Source organism: Panulirus ornatus, chromosome 28 (genome assembly GCF_036320965.1).
Source record: "Panulirus ornatus isolate Po-2019 chromosome 28, ASM3632096v1, whole genome shotgun sequence".
Classification (NCBI taxonomy): Eukaryota; Metazoa; Arthropoda; class Malacostraca; order Decapoda; family Palinuridae; genus Panulirus; species Panulirus ornatus.
In genome coordinates this window covers 15507994-15528943 of record NC_092251.1, presented here as the reverse complement: position 1 = coordinate 15528943, position 20950 = coordinate 15507994, and the positions used below count along the sequence as shown (strand labels likewise).

The 20950-nt window shown below is 40.4% G+C and overlaps 1 protein-coding gene across 3 annotated transcripts in view; it reads right to left on the bottom strand.

Moving 5' to 3' along the window:
• The window catches only part of LOC139757863 (mitochondrial import inner membrane translocase subunit TIM44), a 201365-nt gene that overhangs the window by 174359 nt on the left and 6056 nt on the right, over nt 1-20950 (bottom strand). For all 3 annotated transcript variants that reach the window (XM_071678767.1, XM_071678768.1, XM_071678769.1), the window contains exon 2: nt 16757-16879. In XM_071678767.1, the coding sequence (XP_071534868.1) occupies nt 16757-16879 (123 nt within the window). The remainder of the gene's footprint in view (nt 1-16756; nt 16880-20950) is intronic.

The following is a 20950-nucleotide window of genomic DNA, read 5'->3' as shown; positions in this document are numbered from 1 at the left end:
AAACTTTATAATTCAACCTTTCCTCCTCTTCTCCAACCTTGCCAATCTATTGCTATCTCTTCAACTCATGAAGCTGCTCTTTTTGTCATCCTGTTATCCTCTTACTCAACTATGGATGATTAAGATCCTAATTCTCTGCCCCTATCTCCTCCCTCTGAACCAATGCCATCTCCTATAATAATCTTGAACAGGGTTTTCCAGTTACTTTCCCAGAATCAGACGGACAAAGCATATGGCTCAGATGGCATATCTCTGTGTTCTAAGGGAATGTGCCGCTGAACTAGCAACAATTCTTGCTCACCTATTTTGCATGTTCTAAAAAGCTCTTTCCCTGCCACTTGGAGCATGACTTGGTGGAGTTCATACCTAAGAAAGTAGACCACTCTAACCCCTCTAACTATTGCCCTATTCCTTTCACTTCTGCTATCTCCAGTCTTTAAAGCTCTCCTAAACTCTCACTTTCTCAAACACTTAGACTCCCATTCCCTTCTTTCATATCACTGGTATGGTTTACACAGTACTAGGTCTACTTGTGATCTTTCCTAGGTGACCCACCTCTGGTCTTCTCTCATGGATTTGTTGCAACTTTTTCAATATCTCCAAAGCATACGTTTTTGCTTTCTAAACTCCCTTCCTTTGGTTTCACTGCTTTTCTCTCTCTAATACATATTTTCCTCTCATGCTGTTTCATCATTATAATCATCAATGGTGCAACTACCCTCTTCTATCCCATTAACAATGGTATTCCTCATGGTTCTGTCTAATTACTGGCTCTTTTTCTTCCTTCAATAAATCTTTCCCTTATACTTCTAACCCTATTCACTCTCATGCTGATGACTCCACTTTATATACTTCAACTATTTTTTCTCCCATTCTCCCTTTAATGCTCATTCTCTTTTTAATACTTATAATATTTCCTCTCTCAATTCAGACCTGTGCAGCACTGGGGATGCATTAACCTTGTGAAATCTAAGTGCTCAAATGCAATTTCTCCCAATATCTCTTTCCAAGAATCATTTGTTTCCCTCTGTTCAATTATAAAAGAAAAATCAACTCTGTAACATTATAAATATGTTAGGCATAAATAACTCCACTCTCATGGAAACCCAATATCATCAACGTCACAAAGTCTGCTTTTCAAAAGCTGGAAGTGTTGTATAAAAGCCATATTAATTTTTCTTGTAAGCAGCTGTTTCACATCTAAAGGGGTTTAAACCTCAAGTATGGAATACAATGGACACATCTGGGTTGGTTCAACTTTCACCTCTCCATCAATTAAAGTGAAATCAAGAACCTTCTGTCTCATTGATTCTCCTGGCACCAACACCACTCAACCATTCCTTTCTGTATGACACAATGTTGTTGCTCTCCCTCTCTATTCTATGGGTATAATTTTGGCCATCATTCTTGTGAACTGTATGCACGTGTCCCCACACCCAAAGTTTGGACCTTTGGTATACATCTGACTTCTGCATGCACACTGGTTATTCAAGGATTGGCTGTTAAGACATCTCTTTCTTTCCTTCAACAGATATAACATGGAATTCTCTTACTTCTTTAGTCTTTCCCTCATCATACATCCTTTCTTCCTTTAACACTCAGCTTCACAAACAATTGCAGAGCCCTGATTAGCTTCTACTTTCTTTCTCTTCAACTTTTTTTCTTTCATTCAAAGATGACCTTGACTGGGGCATAATTACTTGTTAGTCCCATGTCACTTACTATGAAAAAATTGCAATGATTCCAAAAGAAACAATGAAGTAACAATAAAGATCATACAGGAAGCAACAAAGTATGCACTTCTTAGAGGTGGTATAGTACTGAAAAAATGCACTTCTCAGAGAAAGGCACAGCACTGATAAGAAAGGATACCAACTATAAAGAGAAAGACTGGAAGAATTTAGATTCCCATGATGATGGAATTATTGATACACAATTCAGAGAGTGTATACAGAAATACATTCTATACCAACCTGTCAGTGAACACAATGGGATGACAGGAACTGACACACCATCATTAATGAGCATATCTTTAAACATTCTAAGATGGATATTATGAATATCATATAAGATACACCAACTGGAAAGTGATAATGCAAAGTTTCAGTCTGATCATGTGGAAAAGAGTACGTTAAAAGAGAGAGGCGAGACTAGACATAAAGAGGAGATATAATCGCAGAAACTACACAGATGTTAACAATATTCATGGTAACAGACTGAAAAATAGGAGTTCAGAAGCTAACAGGGCACTGTGGTGAGAGGAAATGAGAATTCTGCAAATAAAGAGTTGGAACATGGATATCCACCTCTAGTCTCAAGTAAGGCAGGAATGACCAGAATGAAGAAAGAACAGTTTAATAAGAAGTTATAAAAGTGAAGGAGCTTCAAGGTGCATAGTGATGATGATATAGGTGACACCATCCAGTGTGCTTCTGGTTGGCATAAGAAGGTAAGGAACAAGTACAACAAAATAATAAAGGTGGAACAAAGACACTTTGACAACATCTTGGACTGGGTAGGATAAGATCTAAAACTTTTCCATAAATTCACCAGGAATAACAGTCAACCAAATAGTAATTACCCAGGCTACAGGATTCATTGAGATGCACTGTAATATATGATGTAAGGATATGACACTGTAATGTTAACATCAATGAGCTGGACTGGAGAGGAGGCTTCTGGAAACATCAAGATATCTAGTAAAGACATTAACAAATTACTAAAAGGTTTTGATCCATTAAAGGCTCATGGTCCTGATGAAATTTCATCATATGTGCTGAATATGTGTACAAATACACTAGATGAACCTCTTGAAATATTATTCAAGATGATGCTGGAGAGAGGCAGAATGCCACAGTGTGAAAAAAGAGCAAATGTCATGCCTATCTTTACGAAAGGAGACTGGGAACAAGCAATGACTACAGACCAGTCTCCATGACAAGTGTGGTCTGTAAGGTGCCGGGAAAGTTAATTAGAAAGCAAATGGATGCCTTTTTACAGAGAAAAAATCAATTAAGTGAGAGACAGTGCAGTTTTATTGGAAGGAGGTCAAGTGCAATAAACATCTCAGACTTCTAAGAGAGAATGAGCTCTGTATTACGTAAATGGAAAGGATGGGTGGACTTTGTATCTGGACTACCAGAAAACTAACATTGTAATGCATGGGAGGTTGATAATGAAGCTGGATCACCAGGCAGGAATATGGAGGGAAACTCTTTTGATGAAAATAGGATGGAGAGAATGAGCTAGGAAAGGTTGACAAAGAGGATGTGTGTCAGAAGTGGAGAAAACAAGGAGAATGGGGAGAACAAATTGGATATGGAAGGATGGAATGACAAAGATCTGGGCAACTGAGGCCTGAATATGCAGCAAGGTGAAAGGACTGCATGAGATTAAGTGAAATGGAACGATGTGGTATACTAGGGTTGATGTCAATGGAACGAAGCAGGGCATGTGAAGCATCTGGGGTAAACCATGGTAAGGTCTGTGGGGCCTGGTTGTGGATAGAGAGCTGTAGTTTCAGTACATCATATATGATAGCTAGAGAATGCAACCTTTCTTTGTCTGTTCTTGGCACTACCTCATTAATGTAGGGAATGGCAATCAAATATGAAAAATTATCTAAGTGAAAGGAAACAAAGGACAAGTCAGAGGAGCCTTCTCAAAATGGTCAAAGTCATCACCAGAGTGCCACAGAGCTCTGTTCTGGGACCATTATTCTTCTTGATCTACAAAAATAACTTGCCTGAAGATACATACTTCTACTTGAATATGTTTGTAGATGATAAAAAGGCCTTATGGGAAGTAAAAAAGCAAGGAGGACTCCATCACCTGACACCAAAGTTGGTCTGATACAAGGTTCATGCAGTTAAAGCCAAGATATGGAGTAATATGGATAGGCTACAGCGAAAGAGGGTCTTGGTATGATTATCCTCTATCAAGAAACAAGCTGATGAAATGTAAGTGCGAGAAAGAATCGGTAGTTGATACTAACCCTAGCCTGTCAGCAGATTCCAATTTCAGGAGAATAATTAAGGAATTATTCAGCAAGCTTTTCACATCACACACACAGACAAAACTAGAATAAGCTTTTCAAGCTTGGTCATCACACTTCATCCACTGACTGCTGATATTTCATAAATGGGACACTGCCTCCAGATGATTAAGAGTATCCCATATATATGTGACATCTCATTTTTAAAAAGTCTATAAGTGGCAGTAAGGGTGTTAATTAGAATTCACAAACTGGCATCAGAGAAGTATTTCCATACATTACTCCATATTTTCTCCACTTGAGTGGCCAGTAACCATCACAATGCCAAAGTTTACAATATAATATCATTGCTTTGTGCAAGCCACATATGAAAACACAAATTATAACATGGACTTAAGACACACTTGACTTGGTCAGTCTAGAGCAGAGTGATAGTGAATCAAGTGGACATAGGTTTCATGAAGATATGGAAGTACTAAGGTAAAAGGAAGAGGAGCATGAAGAATTCTGAGTAGCTAGACTATTTCTTTGAGTATCTTGATAGTGATTTGATGGACATATCTCATGGAGTCATCATGGGTCTTCATCCCACAGCTGGTACTAAGCCCAGGCTGGTGGATTTGGTTGTTGGTCGACCAAGCTGTTGGAAGCCACAGCCCTTAGGCCAAATTAGCACCCATAGCCTGGTTGGCTTGGTACACTTTGCAGGTACTTTTCCAGTGCACTCTTGAATGTCTCTACCACAAATCCCATGCAGTTTCTGATGGCAATGGCAAGGAGTCAAAGAACCTTGGACCCTGGATGTTTAAGGTGTTCTCTCTTTTTGTGCATATTGCACCTTTGGATTTTAGAGGTAATATCTTACAGTGTCTTCCATGCCTGTTGTGCCAGTAGGATGTTATTTCCTAAAGTAAGGCAGGAACTATACCTTCAAAAGTTTTCCAAGTAAAGATGATGATAAATCTCTAATGTCTGTGTTCCTGGGAGTATAGCCACTGTGATTTCAGTCATTCCCAGTAATGTTGTTCCTCTATCAAATTAATATGGGCTGTGAAAGATCTCAACAACACAATATTCAATTTAAGAAACAAATAGTGCTGTGAATATCATCATCATTGGTTTTTCTTCCCCCGTCTTGAAGGTCTGCAGGGTCCAGCCTGCCATCCTCTTGCAAGAAGCACCCATTATTCTGTTGTGTTCATTGCAGGTTAGGTTGTTATTAGACATTAGTACATCAAGGTTTTCCACAGGTTCTTTCAGACCATTCATCTGGTTTATGATGTGTCCATGTGTTTGGTATTCTGTGTTGCTTTTGCTTTCTTCATTTTCCAGATACTGGAGGAGTTGAAATTTATCTCCAATGAAAAGCATGTTTTTCTCAGCTGCCAAATTTAAGACTTCATTTATGTATCTTTGTAGCCTTTTGAAATCATCTACTGATGCGACTTTCATACATACTCCTGTATCATCTACAGAAGATGATATGAAACTTTGGCTAATGTTTCTGTCAAAGTCAGACATAAAAATGAGGTACAAGAAGAGTGTAAGTACAGTTATTTGGGGGACTGAGCTTTCAACTAAGGAGACACTGGCATTAGTTTACAACTATGTGTTGTGATCTATGAGTGACAAACAAATTGCTATTATGGTTTTGTGAAGGAAGCACTGTCACCATCTCCAAGCATCCCCAGCAGAGGTACTATGTTTTTGCCAACCCACACTACTTGTATACTGTGATGTGCTTCTGTACATAAACTCACGTTTTGAGGTGTGCCATACAAAGAGAAATTAATGAAAATAGAAAAGGGTACAGTGTGCAAATATGTAATGTATGTCCATATAGGGGAGTGGGTAAGGAAGAGAGGTATTTAGGGAAGCAGTGCTTGCATGCACAAGAGAAATGTGTGGCATGCAGAGGTGCACAGAAAGGAAATAGTGATGACTGTGAGTTGAAGTAAAGTTGTCTGGAAAGAATAAAGAGGTATATGGGCAAGACTTACAGGGAAGGAGTACAAAAGACTGGAAGATGCAAAATGAAAGTGGCAGGAGGCCTAAAGGAAGTTGCAAAGGTTGAAAAAGAGGGCAAATGAGAGTTGCAGTGAGCTAGTATCAGTAAACTTCAAGGAGAATAAGATATTTTGGAAGGAGGTTAAAAGTGTGAGAAAAACATGGGAACAAATGGGAACATCAGTGAAGGGAAAAATGGTAACAGGTAACGATGAGATGAGGAGGAGATGGAGTAAGTACTCTGAAAGACTACTGAATGTGTTTGATAATAGGGTGGCAGACATAGGGTGACGGAGGCTCCAAGAGGTATGCAAAGTGAAAGTGTCATGGAAAGTGGTTTTGGTGAAGAGAACAGAGATAATGAAAGCTTTGTGTGAGACCAAATGTGAAAAGTGGTTACAATGGATAGTATTGCAGTTGAATTTCTTAAGGAAGGGGTGACTGTGTTGCTGATTGGTTAATTAGGATTTTCTGAAATATGTTTGTGTCTACCACTGATTATGACTTCCAGAATCCAGCTTATGGACCACAGCATCAAGATAACATCTTTAATGCATTTTCTGAGGTGGACATTCTCCAGAAATAGTGGTTGGTATTCATACCTGACAAGCTAATAATCTATAATCAGCTATACTGTATTAAAGAGAACCTATATACAGTTTTGAATTGCATAATGAATGACTTACATATTTAACTACATAACTACATAACTTACTTATTTCTCCCCATCCCTGGGGATGGAGAGAAAGAATACTTCCCACGTACTCCCCGTATGTCATAGAAGGCAACTAAAGGGGGCAGGAAAGGGGGTCTAGAAACCCTCCCTCCTTGGACTTAACTTTCTAAAAGGGGAAACTGAAGGAGTCACGTGGGGAGTGCTCATCCTCCTCAAAGGCTCAGATTAGGGTGTCTAAATGCATGTGGTTGTAATAAGATGAGAAAAAAGGAAAGATAGGTAGCATATATGAGGAAAAGAACCTGGATGTTTTGGCTCTGAGCAAAACAAAGCTTAAGAGTAAAGGGGAAGAATGGTTTGGTAATGTCTTGGGGGTAAAGTCAGGGGTTGGTGAGAGGACAAGAGCAAAGGAAGGAGTAGCACTAGTCCTGAAGCAGGAGTTGTGGGAGTAAGTGATAGAGTGTAAGAAAGTAAATTCTAGATTGATATGGGTAAAAGTGAAAGTGGATGGAGAGAGATGGGTGATTATTGATGCCTATGCACCTGATCATGAGAAGAAAGATCATGAGAGGCGAGTGTTTTGGGAGCAGCTGAGTGAGTGTGCTAGGAGCTTTGATACACGAGACCAGATTACAGTGATGGGTGATTTGAATGCAAAGGTGAGTAATGTGGCAGTTGAGGGTATAATAAGTGTACATGGGGTGTTCAGTGCTGTAAATGGAAATGGTGAAGAGCTTGTAGATTTGTGGACTGAAAAAAGGACTTAAGATTGAGAATACCTGGTTTAAAAAGAGAGATATATGTAAGTATACGTATCTAAGTAGGAGAGATGGCCAGAGAGCGTTATTGGATTACGTGTTAATTGATACGCATGTTAAAGAGAGACTTTTGGATGTTAATGTGCTGAGAGGGGCAGCTGGAGGGATGTCTGATCATTATCTTATGGAGGCGAAGGTGAAGATATATAGAGGTTTTCAGAAAAGAGAGAATGTTGGGGTGAGAGAGTAAGTGAGCTTGGAAAGGAGACTTGTGTGAGGAAGTACCAGGAGAGACTGAGAGCAGAATGGCAAAAGGTGAGAGAAAAATGATGTAAGGGGAGTGGAGGAGGAATGGGATGTATTTAGGGAAGCAGTGATGGCTTATGCAAAATATGCTTGTAGCATGAGAAAGGTGGGCAGATTAGAAAGGATAGTAAGTGGTGGGATGAAGAAGTAAAATTGTTAGTAAATGAGAAGAGAGAGGCATCTGGAAGATTTTTGCAGGGAAGTAGTGCAAATGACTGGAAGATGTACAAAAGAAAGTGGCAAGAGGACAAAAGTAAGGTGCAAGAGGTGACAAAGGGCAAATGAGAGTTGGGGTGAGAGTATCATTAAATATTAGGGAGACTAAGAAGATTTTTGGAAGGAGGTAAATAAAGTGCCTAAGATAAGTAAACAAATGGGAACACTGGTGAAGGGGGCTAATGAGGAGGTAATAACAAGTAGTGGTGATGTGAGGAGGAGATGGAGTGAGTATTCTAAAGGTTTGTTGAATGTGTTTGATGATAGAGCGGTAGATATATGGTGTTTTGGTCGAGGTGGCGTGGGAAGTGAGAGGGTCAGAGTAGAGAAGAGGTAGTGAAAGCTTTGCAGAAGATGAAAGCCAGCAAGGCGGCAGTTTTGGATGGTATTGCAGTGGAATTTACCAAAAAGGGAGTGACTGCATTGTTGACTGGTTGGTAAGGATATTCAGTGTATGTATGGATCATAATGATGTGCCTGGGGATTGGTGGAATGCATGCATAGTGCCTTTGTACAAAGGCACAGGGGATAAAGGTGAGTGTTCAAATTACAGATGTATATGTGTTGAGTATTCCTGGGAAATTATATGGGAGGGATTTGACTGAGAGGGTAAAAGCATTTACAGATCATCCAACTGGGGAAGAGCAGTGTGGTTTCAGAAGTGCCAGAGGATGTGTGGATCAGGTGTTCGCTTTGAAGAATGCACGTGAGAAATACTTAGAAAAACATATGGATTTGCATGTACCATTTATGGATCTGGAGAAGGCATATGATAGGATGGACAGAGTTGACAGAGCTGTTTTGTGGAAGGTTTTAAGAGTATATAGTGTGGGAGGTACATTGCTAGGAGCAGTGAAAAGTTTTTAACCAGAGACATAAGACATATGTATGAGTAGGAAGAGAGGAAAGTGAATGGATCCCAGTAAACGTTGGTGTGCGGCAGGGGTGAGTGATGTCTCCATGGTTATTTAATTTGTTAATGGACGGGGTGGTTAGGAAGGTGAATGCAAGACTTCTGGAGAGAAGGGCAAGTATGCAGCCTGTTGTGGATGAGAGGGCTTGGGAAGTAAGTCAGTTGTTGTTCGCTGATGATACAGCGCTAGTGGCTGATTCGTGTGAGAAACTGCAGAAGCTGGTGACTGAGTTTGGTAAAGTGTGTGAAAGAAGAAAGTTAAGAGTAAATGTGAATAAGAGGAAGGTTATTAGGTACAGTAGGGTTGAGGGACAAGTCAACTGGGAGGTAAGTTTGAATGGAGAAAAACTGGAGGAAGTGAAGTGTTTTAGATATCTGGGAGTGGATTTAAGAGCGGATGGAACCATGGCAGTGGAAGTGAGACACAGGGTGGGGGAGGGGATGAAGGTTCTTGGAGCACTGAAGAATGTGTGGAAGGCAAGAATGTTAACTCGGAGAGCAAAAATGGGTATGTTTGAAGGAATAGTGGTTCCAACCATGTTATATGGTTGTGAAGCATGGGCTATAGATAAGGTTGTGCGGAGGAGGGTGGATGTGTTGGAACTGAAATGTTTAAGGACAATATGTGGTGTGAGGTGGCTTGATTAAGAAATGAAAGGGTAAGAGAGCTGTGTGGTAATAAAATGAGGGTGGTTGAGAGAGAGGAAGAGGGTGTGTTCAAATGGTTTGGTCACATGGAGAGAATGAGTGAGGAAAGATTGACAAAGAGGATATATGTGTCAGAGGTAGATGGAATGAGGAGAAGCGGGAGACCAAACTGGAGGTGGAAGAACAGAGTGAAAAAGACTCTGAGTGATCAAGGCCTAAACATACAGGAGGATGAAAGGCGTGCAAGGAATAAACTGAATTGGAACGATGTGGTATACCAGGGTGGATGTGCTGTCAATGGATTGAAGCACGGGATGTGAAGTGTCTGGGGTAAACCATGGAATGTTCTGTGGGGCCTGGATGTGGAACAGGAGGTGTGGTTTCGGTGCAATACACTCGACAGCTAGAGACTGAATGTGAACAAATGTGGCCATTTTTTGTCTTTTCCTAGGGAGCTGTGGTTTCGGTGCATTACACTTGACAGCTAAAGACTGAATGTGAACAAATGTGGCCTTTTTTTTTCTTCTCCTTGGGGTGTGTGTAGGGCGATGGGAATGTATGAAGGCAGCAAGTATGAATATGTAAATGTGTATATATGTATATGTCTGTGTATGTATATGTATGTATACGTTGAAATGTATAGGTATGTATTTGTGCGTGTGTGGGCATATATGTATATACATGTGTATGTGGGTGGGTTGGGCCATTCTTTCGTCTGTTTCCTTGTTTTACCTCACTAATGCAGGAGACAGTGATTAAGTATAAGATTGTTTTGAAATGCATAATTAAAGTTACATAATTAACCCATATACAGTTTTGATGGGCAAAATGAAAGAATTGCATAATGAAAGAGTATGTTTTCTTATTTGTGTTTAATGTCACTTAGTAAGCACACTGGGATTGGGGTAGGAGGTCTGGAGCATAATCCCTGTTCACAAAATATAATTATATTGTCCTAAAAACCTTGTCCATCACGTCCCCCCCCCCCCCCCCCCCCACACACACACACACACACACACACACACACACAGAGTACCACAAAAATATACAAAAATAAAATGTCTCCCCTTTGGCCTTCAGTACCATCTGCAGACATCAGCATGGAAACAGTAAGGTTTCTAAAGTATTCTAGGTCCATGTTTTGGGTTGATAAGGTCTTGATCTTCTGAATGAGACTAGGCACAGATGAATCACTGCAGGAAGAAAGCTCAACTTTCACCTGGTTCCATCAGTTCACAAACAGTTAAGGTCTGGAAAGTTCCCAGGCCACTTAAGCAGATGAATAGTTTTCTTTGATAACCAATTCATCACCTTTCTAGCTTTATGGCAGGACGCACTATCCTGTGTAAAGTGATCATACCAGTGAAACTCATATAAAGGAAGCAAATGATTCTCCAGCATCTTAACATACTGCTCTCCATTCACTGCAGTGCTTTAGGTGAGTACAACCCTCTCCTACCCACTACACCATGAAAGCAACCCTAATCATCACACTATCTGAGTGTTTCACTATCACTGTGAAACAAGAGCCATACCAGCGGGCACTCTCTAGCTTCTGTACCTTTCCTTACTCCACTGTTTCTCATTCCTGTCATTGTAATTCTTTGCAAATGCAAGTCCTTTGCATTTCATTTCCTTCATAAACAAGAGTTTGACAGCTGGCTTGTGGGAGGGAATGTGAAAGTCCTTTCGCAGGCAATATTGTTTGGTTCTTTAAGACATTTCTGAGAAGTTTTGATTAACTTTTCTTGAGTTCGGGGGACTGAAATGCAAGACTGCTTCCATACTTCTTGTATCAGGAGGGTATTTGAAAATCTAGAAGTGTTCCTTGGGTGACCAGGGATACATTTTGGTGGTGAGATGATGTCAAGGAAGCCATGATCACTAGCAAGCAGCCACCTTACCATGCATTCTGAGCACCCACTGGGCCGGGAAATCTCATATGTACTCACATTTTCTTGCTACCAGGCAAGAATTCAGGCTTTCTCTTCCTTAAAAAGGGAGAAGCCAACCATTCTAAGGCACAGGTGGAAGAAATATAGCACTTAAAAGCAAAATTCCCAAAACTAATTGGCAGCCATGAGGAGTTAAAGAAAGAATAGCCTTCCCTAAAAATAACCTGAAAAATACTGAAGCAAGTTTCCGTGCTCAAGCTGTTAAAAACAACAGTCTCAGTGAACAGGTGTATGATGCTTTCACCCTGAGTGTCATAGGCCTGTACCCATAATAAACTTTAGCTGTGTAGCACCTTTTAAAAATATATACGGGTAGACAAGGAATTTTGCAGATGCTGTAGCTTAATAGTAAATGGATTTACTTTGAGTCCCATTTTCTAAGAAGCCATCCCCCATTTAGAGAGACTTGAGGGAGTACAACAAAAATTGTTTAGATACTTTAAGCTTAATCCAAAGAGACATATTTGTGAAACAACAGGAGAGGTTGCCATAGTTTCTTTGGACAATGGAATGTTCACCTCAAAAATAACATATATGCGATGATTTCAGGCAGAAATGAAAGCTGAAACTGAGTAAAGGAAGACCTTTTAAACATCAAATAAGCTAGGTCTCCTATCCATTTGGCACAGACCAGGAATGGGTGAACAATGGCTCTGAAAGAGATAGTCTTAAAGGAAGAACTGATATATCTCCATTTCCACATACTCAGCAGAAACAGAGACATCAACCATGTAAATGCAGTAACATCAACCATGTAAATGCAGTAATCTTTAAAAACAAAACAATGAGTCCTATGAAGGAATCAGCCACTGCAACTTGCACCATTCTGTATATGAAAAGGAACACATCATGACAAAACTGGATGTGATGCAGGGACTGATATATGGTGAATAGGAGTGATATCTTCAGAGTTGCCCCTTTAAGTTTCATCAGCTGTGAGTACAATCAGAGACCAAACTGACAAAATCAATGAAAAACAAAGCCAGTGACACCAGAAAGTATTTGCTAATTGTTGTTAGATATGTTTTGGTGTCTGAATTGTCTGGAATGATCCAATAACTAAAGTAATTTATTTATTTATTTTGCTTTGTCGCTGTCTCCCCCGTTAGCGAGGTAGCGCAAGGAAAGAGATGAAAGAAACGGCCCAACCCACCCACATGCACATGCATATACATACACGTCCACCCACGCAAATATACATACCTATACATCTCAATGTACACATATATATATACACACACACAGACATATACATATATACACATGTACTTAATTCATAGTCTGCCTTTATTCATTCCCATCGCCACCTCGCAACACATGGAATAACATCCCCCCTCCCCCCTCATGTGTGCGAGGTAGCGCTAGGAAAAGACAACAAAGGCCTCATTCGTTCACACTCAGTCTCTAGCTGTCATATAATAGTGAACCGAAACCACAGCTCCCTTTCCACATCCAGGCCCCACACAACTTTCCATGGTTTACCCCAGACACTTCACATGCCCTGGTTCAATCCATTGACAGCACGTCGACCCCGGTATACCACACCGTTCCAATTCACTCTATTCCTTGCAAGCCTTTCACCCTCCTGCATGTTCAGGCCCCGATCACTCAAAATCTTTTTCACTCCATCTTTCCACCTCCAATTTGGTCTCCCACTTCTCCTCCTTCCCTCCACCTCTGACACATATATCCTTTTGGTCAATCTTTCCTCACTCATTCTCTCCATGTGACCAAACCATTTCAAAACACCCTCTTCTGCTCTCTCAACCATACTCTTTTTATTTCCACACATCTCTCTTACCCTTACATTACTTACTCGATAAAACCACCTCACACCACATATTGTCCTCAAACATCTCATTTCCAGCACATCCACCCTCCCTGCGCACAACTCTATCCATAGCCCACGCCTCGCAACCATACAACATTGTTGGAACCACTATTCCTTCAAACATACCCATTTTTGCTTTCCGAGATAATGTTCTCGACTTCCACACATTCTTCAAGGCTCCCAGAATTTTCGCCCCCTCCCCCACCCTATGATTCACTTCCGATTCCATGGTTCCATCCGCTGCCAGATCCACTCCCAGATATCTAAAACACTTTACTTCCTCCAGTTTTTCTCCATTCAAACTTACCTCCCAATTGACTTGACCCTCAACCCTACTGTACCTAATAACCTTGCTCTTATTCACATTTACTCTTAACTTTCTTCTTTCACACACTTTACCAAACTCAGTCACTAGCTTCTGCAGTTTCTCACATGAATTAGCCACCAGCGCTGTATCATCAGCAAACAACGACTGACTCGCTTCCAAAGCTCTCTCATCCCCAACAGACTGCATACTTGCCCCTCTTTCCAAAACTCTTGCATTCACCTCCCTAACAACCCCATCCATAAACAAATTAAACAACCATGGAGACATCACACACCCCTGCCACAAACCTACATTCACTGAGAACCAATCACTTTCCTCTCTTCCTACACAGTACACATGCCTTACATCCTCGATAAAAACTTTTCACTGCTTCTAACAACTTGCCTCCCACACCATATATTCTTAATACCTTCCACAGAGCATCTCTTTCAACTCTATCATATGCCTTCTCCAGATCCATAAATGCTACATACAAATCCATTTGCTATTCTAAGTATTTCTCACATACATTCTTCAAGGCAAACACCTGATCCACACATCCTCTACCACTTTTGAAATCACACTGCTCTTCCCCAATCTGATGCTCTGTACATGCCTTCACCCTCTCAATCAATACCCTCCTATATCATTTCCCAGGAATACTCAACACACTTATACCTCTGTAATTTGGGCACTCACTCTTATCCCCTTTACCTTTGTACAATGGCACTATGCAAGCATTCCGCCAATCCTCAGGCACCTCACCATGAATCATACATACATTAAATAACCTTACCAACCAGTCAACAATGCAGTCACCCCCTTTTTTAATAAATTCCACTGCAATACCATCCAAACCTGCTGCCTTGCTGGCTTTCATCTTCCACAAAGCTTTTACTACCTCTTCTCTGTTTACCAAATCATTTTCCCTAACCCTCTCACTTTGCACACCACCTCGACCAAAACACCCTATATCAGCCACTCTATCATCAAACACATTCAAAAAACCTTCAAAATACTCACTCCATCTCCTTCTCACATCACCACTACTTGTTATCACTTCCCCATTAGCCCCCTTCACAGAAGTTTCCATTTGCTCCCTTGTCTTACGCACTTTATTTACCTCCTTCCAAAACATCTTTTTATTCTCCCTAAAATTTAATGATACTCCCTCACCCCAACTCTCATTTGCCCTCTTTTTCACCTCTTGCACCTTTCTCTTGACCTCTTGCCTCTTCCTTTTATACACCTCCCACTCATTTGGATTTTTTCCCTGCAAAAATCGTCCAAATGCCTCTCTCTTCTCTTTCACTAATAATCTTACTTTTTCATCCCACCACTCACTACCCTTTCTAATCAACCCACCTCCCACGCTTCTCATGCCGCAAGCATCTTTTGCGCAAGCCATCACTACTTCCCTAAATACATCCCATTCCTTCCCCACTCCCCTTACCTCCTTTGTTCTCATCTTTTTCCATTCTGTACTCAGTCTTTCCTGGTACTTCCTCACACAAGTCTCCTTCCCAAGCTCACTTACTCTCACCACTCTCTTCACCCAAACATTCTCTCTTCTTTTCTGAAAACCCCTACAAATCTTCACCTTTGCCTCCACAAGATAATGATCAGACATCCCTCCAGTTGCACCTCTCAGCACATTAACATCCAAAAGTCTCTCTTTCACGCGCCTATCAATTAACACGTAATCCAATAACGCTCTCTGGCCATCTCTCCTACTTACATACGTATACTTATGTATATCTCGCTTTTTAAACCAGGTATTCCCAATCACCAGTCCTCTCTCAGCACACAAATCCACAAGCTCTTCACCATTTCCATTTACAACACTGAACACCTCATGTATACCAATTATTCCCTCAACTGCCACATTACTTACCTTTACATTCAAATCACCCATCACTATAACCCGGTCTTGTGCATCAAAACCACTAACACATTCATTCAGCTGCTCCCAAAACACTTGCCTCTCATTTACTAAAGTAAATATCTGTTAAAAAAGTTTATGCTTGTTAGATTAAGTTTCCGGGTCAACATTTTTTTGGGTTGAAGCGTGTTTTAGTTTCCAACATGAGATTTTGGATACAATAATTTTTGGATGGAATACATCTGGGCATTTAACACTGGATCCTACAGGAAACAGGTTACTCTGAAAGAGAATTCACTTAAAGACTGATTTTTCCGATACATCCCTCAGAAGTGTTTCCCATAGTATCCAAGACAACTCAGTGTTTACTTCTTCCCATTTCCTCTGTAGACGAAACAATTTCCTTAATTCACTTCCATACTGGTGTGTATTTGTCCCAAAGGTTTTGCAACCATACTTGTGAATTTCTCCAGTGAACTGTGATCATATCACACTGTACATGAAATGATGATTGTCAACTTTATTTGTGATAAGTAGATCTGGCATATTATTTTTTCTGGATAGTTATGCTGTTTGCCAATTATGAGGGTCTTTATCACACATTCAAAATAGTTTTCTGTTCTTCATCTATTCTTTTGACTTCCATCCAATAATACTCTCTTCAGAATACCACGATATATGAAAAGCTAGGGGGCAATGCTACCAAAAACTCTTACATTCTTTAGAACTTTATTCTGTATTACATATAACGATTCATGTTTTACGGGATTCTGCATATTGTAGTCACACTGTAACTACAAAGCACCTTAGGCAAGGCAGTAGATCTGGCATATCATTTTTTTCTGGCTGGTTAAGCTGTTTGCTGATCATGGGAGTGTTTATCACACATTCAAAATAGTATTCTTTTCTGCTGCTGTTCATCTGACCACCATCCAATAAGATTCTCTTCTGAATACCATGATACATGAAAAGCTGGAGGCAATATTACCAAATATTCTTCCATTCTTTAAATCTTATTCTGTGTCACATATAACAATTCATGTTTTACTGGACCCTGCATATTTGTGGTTACACTGCAAATGAAAAAGCACTGTTGGCAAGGCTAACAAAAGAGAGTAAAGCCTCACTAAAGGATATCTTGCTTCTAAGAAGTCCATCATAGCTTGCTTCTGAGTGAAGCACAACCTTGAGGCTGCAGGAGCCCCACAAAGGGGTTCTGAGGTTACATCTAACAATAAAAAAAAAATTCTTAAAAAATCCAACCTGAAGGGAATGGGAAAGTTGGTGCTGTGCCTTGATAGAAACTGCTATAACTTGAATTCCTGGTTCCCCTCTACTCCAAGACAGTGGAATCCACATTTTTGCCATATTGCACACTGGAACACCCTGAAAAGAATAAACCATTAAAATGCAGCTTAAAAACCTCAAGAAATGTAAATAATACATTTTTCATTAACACCAGTACTTCATACCATGAAAACAACATAACACAAGGTAAATAACAAACTATCAAACTGAAAGCACGGTATGCTAAGGAGGAGTACCTTTAAAAGCAATTACAAGACTCTTGAGAATAGAAAGGTGGCAAACTTAGAATGCTGAGAAAATCTGGTGATTTTCCTGGTTAGTCTCTATCTATGGAGATAATGGATAGGAATTACAATGGAACAGGTCTTCAAGTATTTTCCATAGCACGGAGGTGTTTAAATAGCTTTCCATAACATGTTCAATATTCTCTTCACTATTTCTGAGTACATACACAACTATAATAACAATATTCACTTCATCAATTTGAACTTCAATAGTAAACTATCTTTCATTGAAACTTTTGTCTCTTCTTAGATATCTTTCTTGACCCAACCACACAGTTCATCACTCAATATTTACTTCAGCTCAACATTTAATTCTGTTTTCTTGGTTCTATATAGCCTTCCTTTGAGTACCTACCACTTTTACATTCTTATGTCTGCAATCCAGCAATCCAAACTTCAGCAACCAACATAATCTGGATCTTATGAGGGTACTTAGAGACCAGAAGAACAACACTGGTGTTTGTGTGATATGTCATTCTGTTGTCTAACTAACTGCCCAAGCATCAGCAAGTTGCCACAGTCCACTGTTAGCTCTGTTTTCACTTGCTAAATAAAGCTGATTACATCAGGCATATAACAAAACAAAATGTTTAAAGGGAAATTATAACTTGGGGACTCCCAGTATACATGTGTCACGAAGGTGGGAGTATGGTAGGCATGTGAAACAGTGTAGCGAGTGATGGAATGATGAAGTAAAGCTGTTGTGAAATAGAATTGAGAGATGTATGTGTGGTACTTACAAGAAAAGAGTGCAAATGATGAGATGTATAAATGAAAGCAGGAGGACGTCAAGATGATGCAAGGGAGGAAAATATGGGCAAATGAGAGTTGGGGTAAATGAGCATCTGTAAACTAAAGGGAGAACATGATGTTTTGGAATGAAGTTAACATTGTTAGAAAAACTAAGGAACAAATGGAAAAATTGGTATCATTTATTTTATGTATTTATTTTGCTTTGTCGCTGTCTCCCGCGTTTGCGAGGTAGCGCAAGGAAACAGACAAAAGAAATGGCCCAACCCACCCCCATACACATGTATATACATGCACGTCCACACACGCAAATATACATACCTATACATCTCAATGTACACATATATATACACATACAGACACATACATATATACCCATGCACACAATTCACACTGTCTGCCTTTATTCATTCCCATCGCCACCTCGCCACACATGGAAAAATTGGTAAAGGGGCAAAAAGGGAAGTGGTCATGAGCAGTGATAAGGTAGGGAGATGGACTGAGTGTTTTAAGGGACTGCTGAATGTACCTGATAACACAGCAGATGAAGGCTGTTTGGGTCTGAAAGGACCACAAAGCGAGGCATGGAAAGTGGTTTGGTGGAGGACGTGCTTTCAAGAATGTTTGGAAGAAATAATCAGAGATATAGATGGATTTGTATGGACTGAACAAAGGCATATGATATGTCCAGCGTAAACCATGGAAAGGTCTCGGGGACTTAGACGTGGATATAGAGCCATGGTTTCGATGCATTACATATGACAGTCTGAGAATGAATGTGAATGGATATGACCTTTCTCCTGTTTCCTAGAGCTTTCTCACTAATGCAGCGGGTGGTGATTGGTCATGGGGAAAGAGAAGAGAATGTATAAACTATCATTTTTCCTTTTCTTCATTCACTTGTGCTGATTCCTGTGGAGAAGGGTGGTGTTCGGAATAGATGAAGGCGACCAAGTTTGAATACGTACATCTGTATATATGTATATGTATTTGTGTATGTGAGTGGATGTGTCTTTCTTCATCTGTTTCCAAGCTCTACCTCACTAATGTGAGTGGATGTGTCTTTCTTCATCTTGTTTCCCAGCTCTACCTCACTAACGCAGGAAACAGTGATCAAGTACTATTTTTCTTATTTCATTTATCATACTTTGTCACTCTCTCCTGCGTTAGTGAGGTAGTGCAAGAAAACAGATGAAAGAGTGGCCCAACCCACCCACATACACGTATATACATACACGTCCATACACGCACATATACATACCTATATATCTCAACGTATACATATATATACACACACAGACATATACATATATACACATGTACATTAATTCATACTGTCTGCCCTTATTCATTCCCGTTGTCACCCCACCACACATGAAATGACAACCTCCTCCCTCTGCATGTGCGCGAGGTAGAACTAGGAAAAGACAACAAAGGCCACATTCATTCACATACAGTCTCCACCTGTCATGTATAATGCACCAAAACCACAGCTCCCTTTCCACATCCAAGCCCCACACAACTTTCCATGGTTTACCCCAGATGCTTCACATGCCCTGGTTCAATCCATTGACAGCACGTCAACCCCAGTATACCACATCATTCCAATTCACTCTATTCCTTACACAACTTTCACCCTCCTGCATGTTCAGGCCCCGATCACTCAAAATCTTTTCCACTCCATCTTTCCATCTCCAATTTGGTCTCCCACTTCTCATTCCCTCCATCTCTGACACATATATCCTCTTGGTCAATCTTTCCTCACTCATTCTCTCCATGTGACCAAACCACTTCAAAACACCCTCTTCTGCTCTCTCAACCACACTCTTTATTACCACACATCTCTCTTACCCTTTCATTACTTACTCGATCAAACCACCTCACACCACATACTGTCCTCATACATCTCATTTCCAACACATCCACCCTCCTCCACACAACTCTATCTATAGCCCACGCCTCGCAACCATAAAACATTGTTGGAACCAATATTCCTTCAAACATACCCATTTTTGCTTTCTGAGATAAAGTTCTTGCCTTCCAAATATCTTTCAACGCTCCCAAAACTTTTGCCCCCTCCCACACCCTATGACTCACTTCCACTTCCATGGTTCCATCCACTGCCAAAACCACTTCCACATATCTAAAACACTTCACTTCCTCCAGTTTTTCTCCATTCAAACGTACCTCCCAACTGGCTTGTTCCTCAACCCTACTGTACCTAAAAACCTGGCTCTTATTCACATTTACTCTCAGCTTTCTTCTTTCACACACTTTACCAAACTCAGTCACCAGTTTCTGCATTTTCTCACCTGAAGAGGCCACGAGCGATATATCATCAGCAAAAAAAAACAACTGACTCACTTCCCAAGCCCACTCATCCATAACAGACTGCATACTTGCCCCTCTCTCCAAAACTCTTGCATTCACCGTCCTAACAGCCCCATCCACAAACAAATTAAACAACCATGGAAACATCACGCACCCCTGCCGCAAACTGACATTCACTGAGAACCAATCACTTTCCTCTCTTCCTACTGTAACACATACCTTATATCCTCAATAAAAACTTTTCACTGCTTCTAACAACTTGCCTCCCACAACATGTATTCTTAATGCCTTCCACAGAGCATTACTATCAACACTATCTTATGCCTTCTGCAGATCCGTAAATGCTACATACAAATCCATTTGCTTTTCTAAGTATTTCTCACATACATTCTGCATACATCCTTGTATTTTAACTTTCTAAATGGGGAAACAGATGAAGGAGTCACGCAGGGAGTGCTCATCCTCCTAAAAGGCTCAGATTGGGGTGTCTAAAAGTGTGTGGATGTAACCAAGATGAGAACAAAGGAGAGATAGGTAGTATGTTTGAGGAAAGGAACCTGGATATTTTGACTCTGAGTGAAACAAAGCTCAAGGGTAAAGGGTAAGAGCAGTTTGGGAATGTCTTGGGAGTAAAGTCAGGGGTTAGTGAAAGGACATGAGCAAAGGAAGGAGTAGCACTACTCTGAAACAGGAGTGCTGGGAGTATGTGATAGAGTGTAAGAAAGTAAACTCTAGATTGATATGGGTAAATCTGAAAGTGGATGGAGAGAGATGGGTGATTATT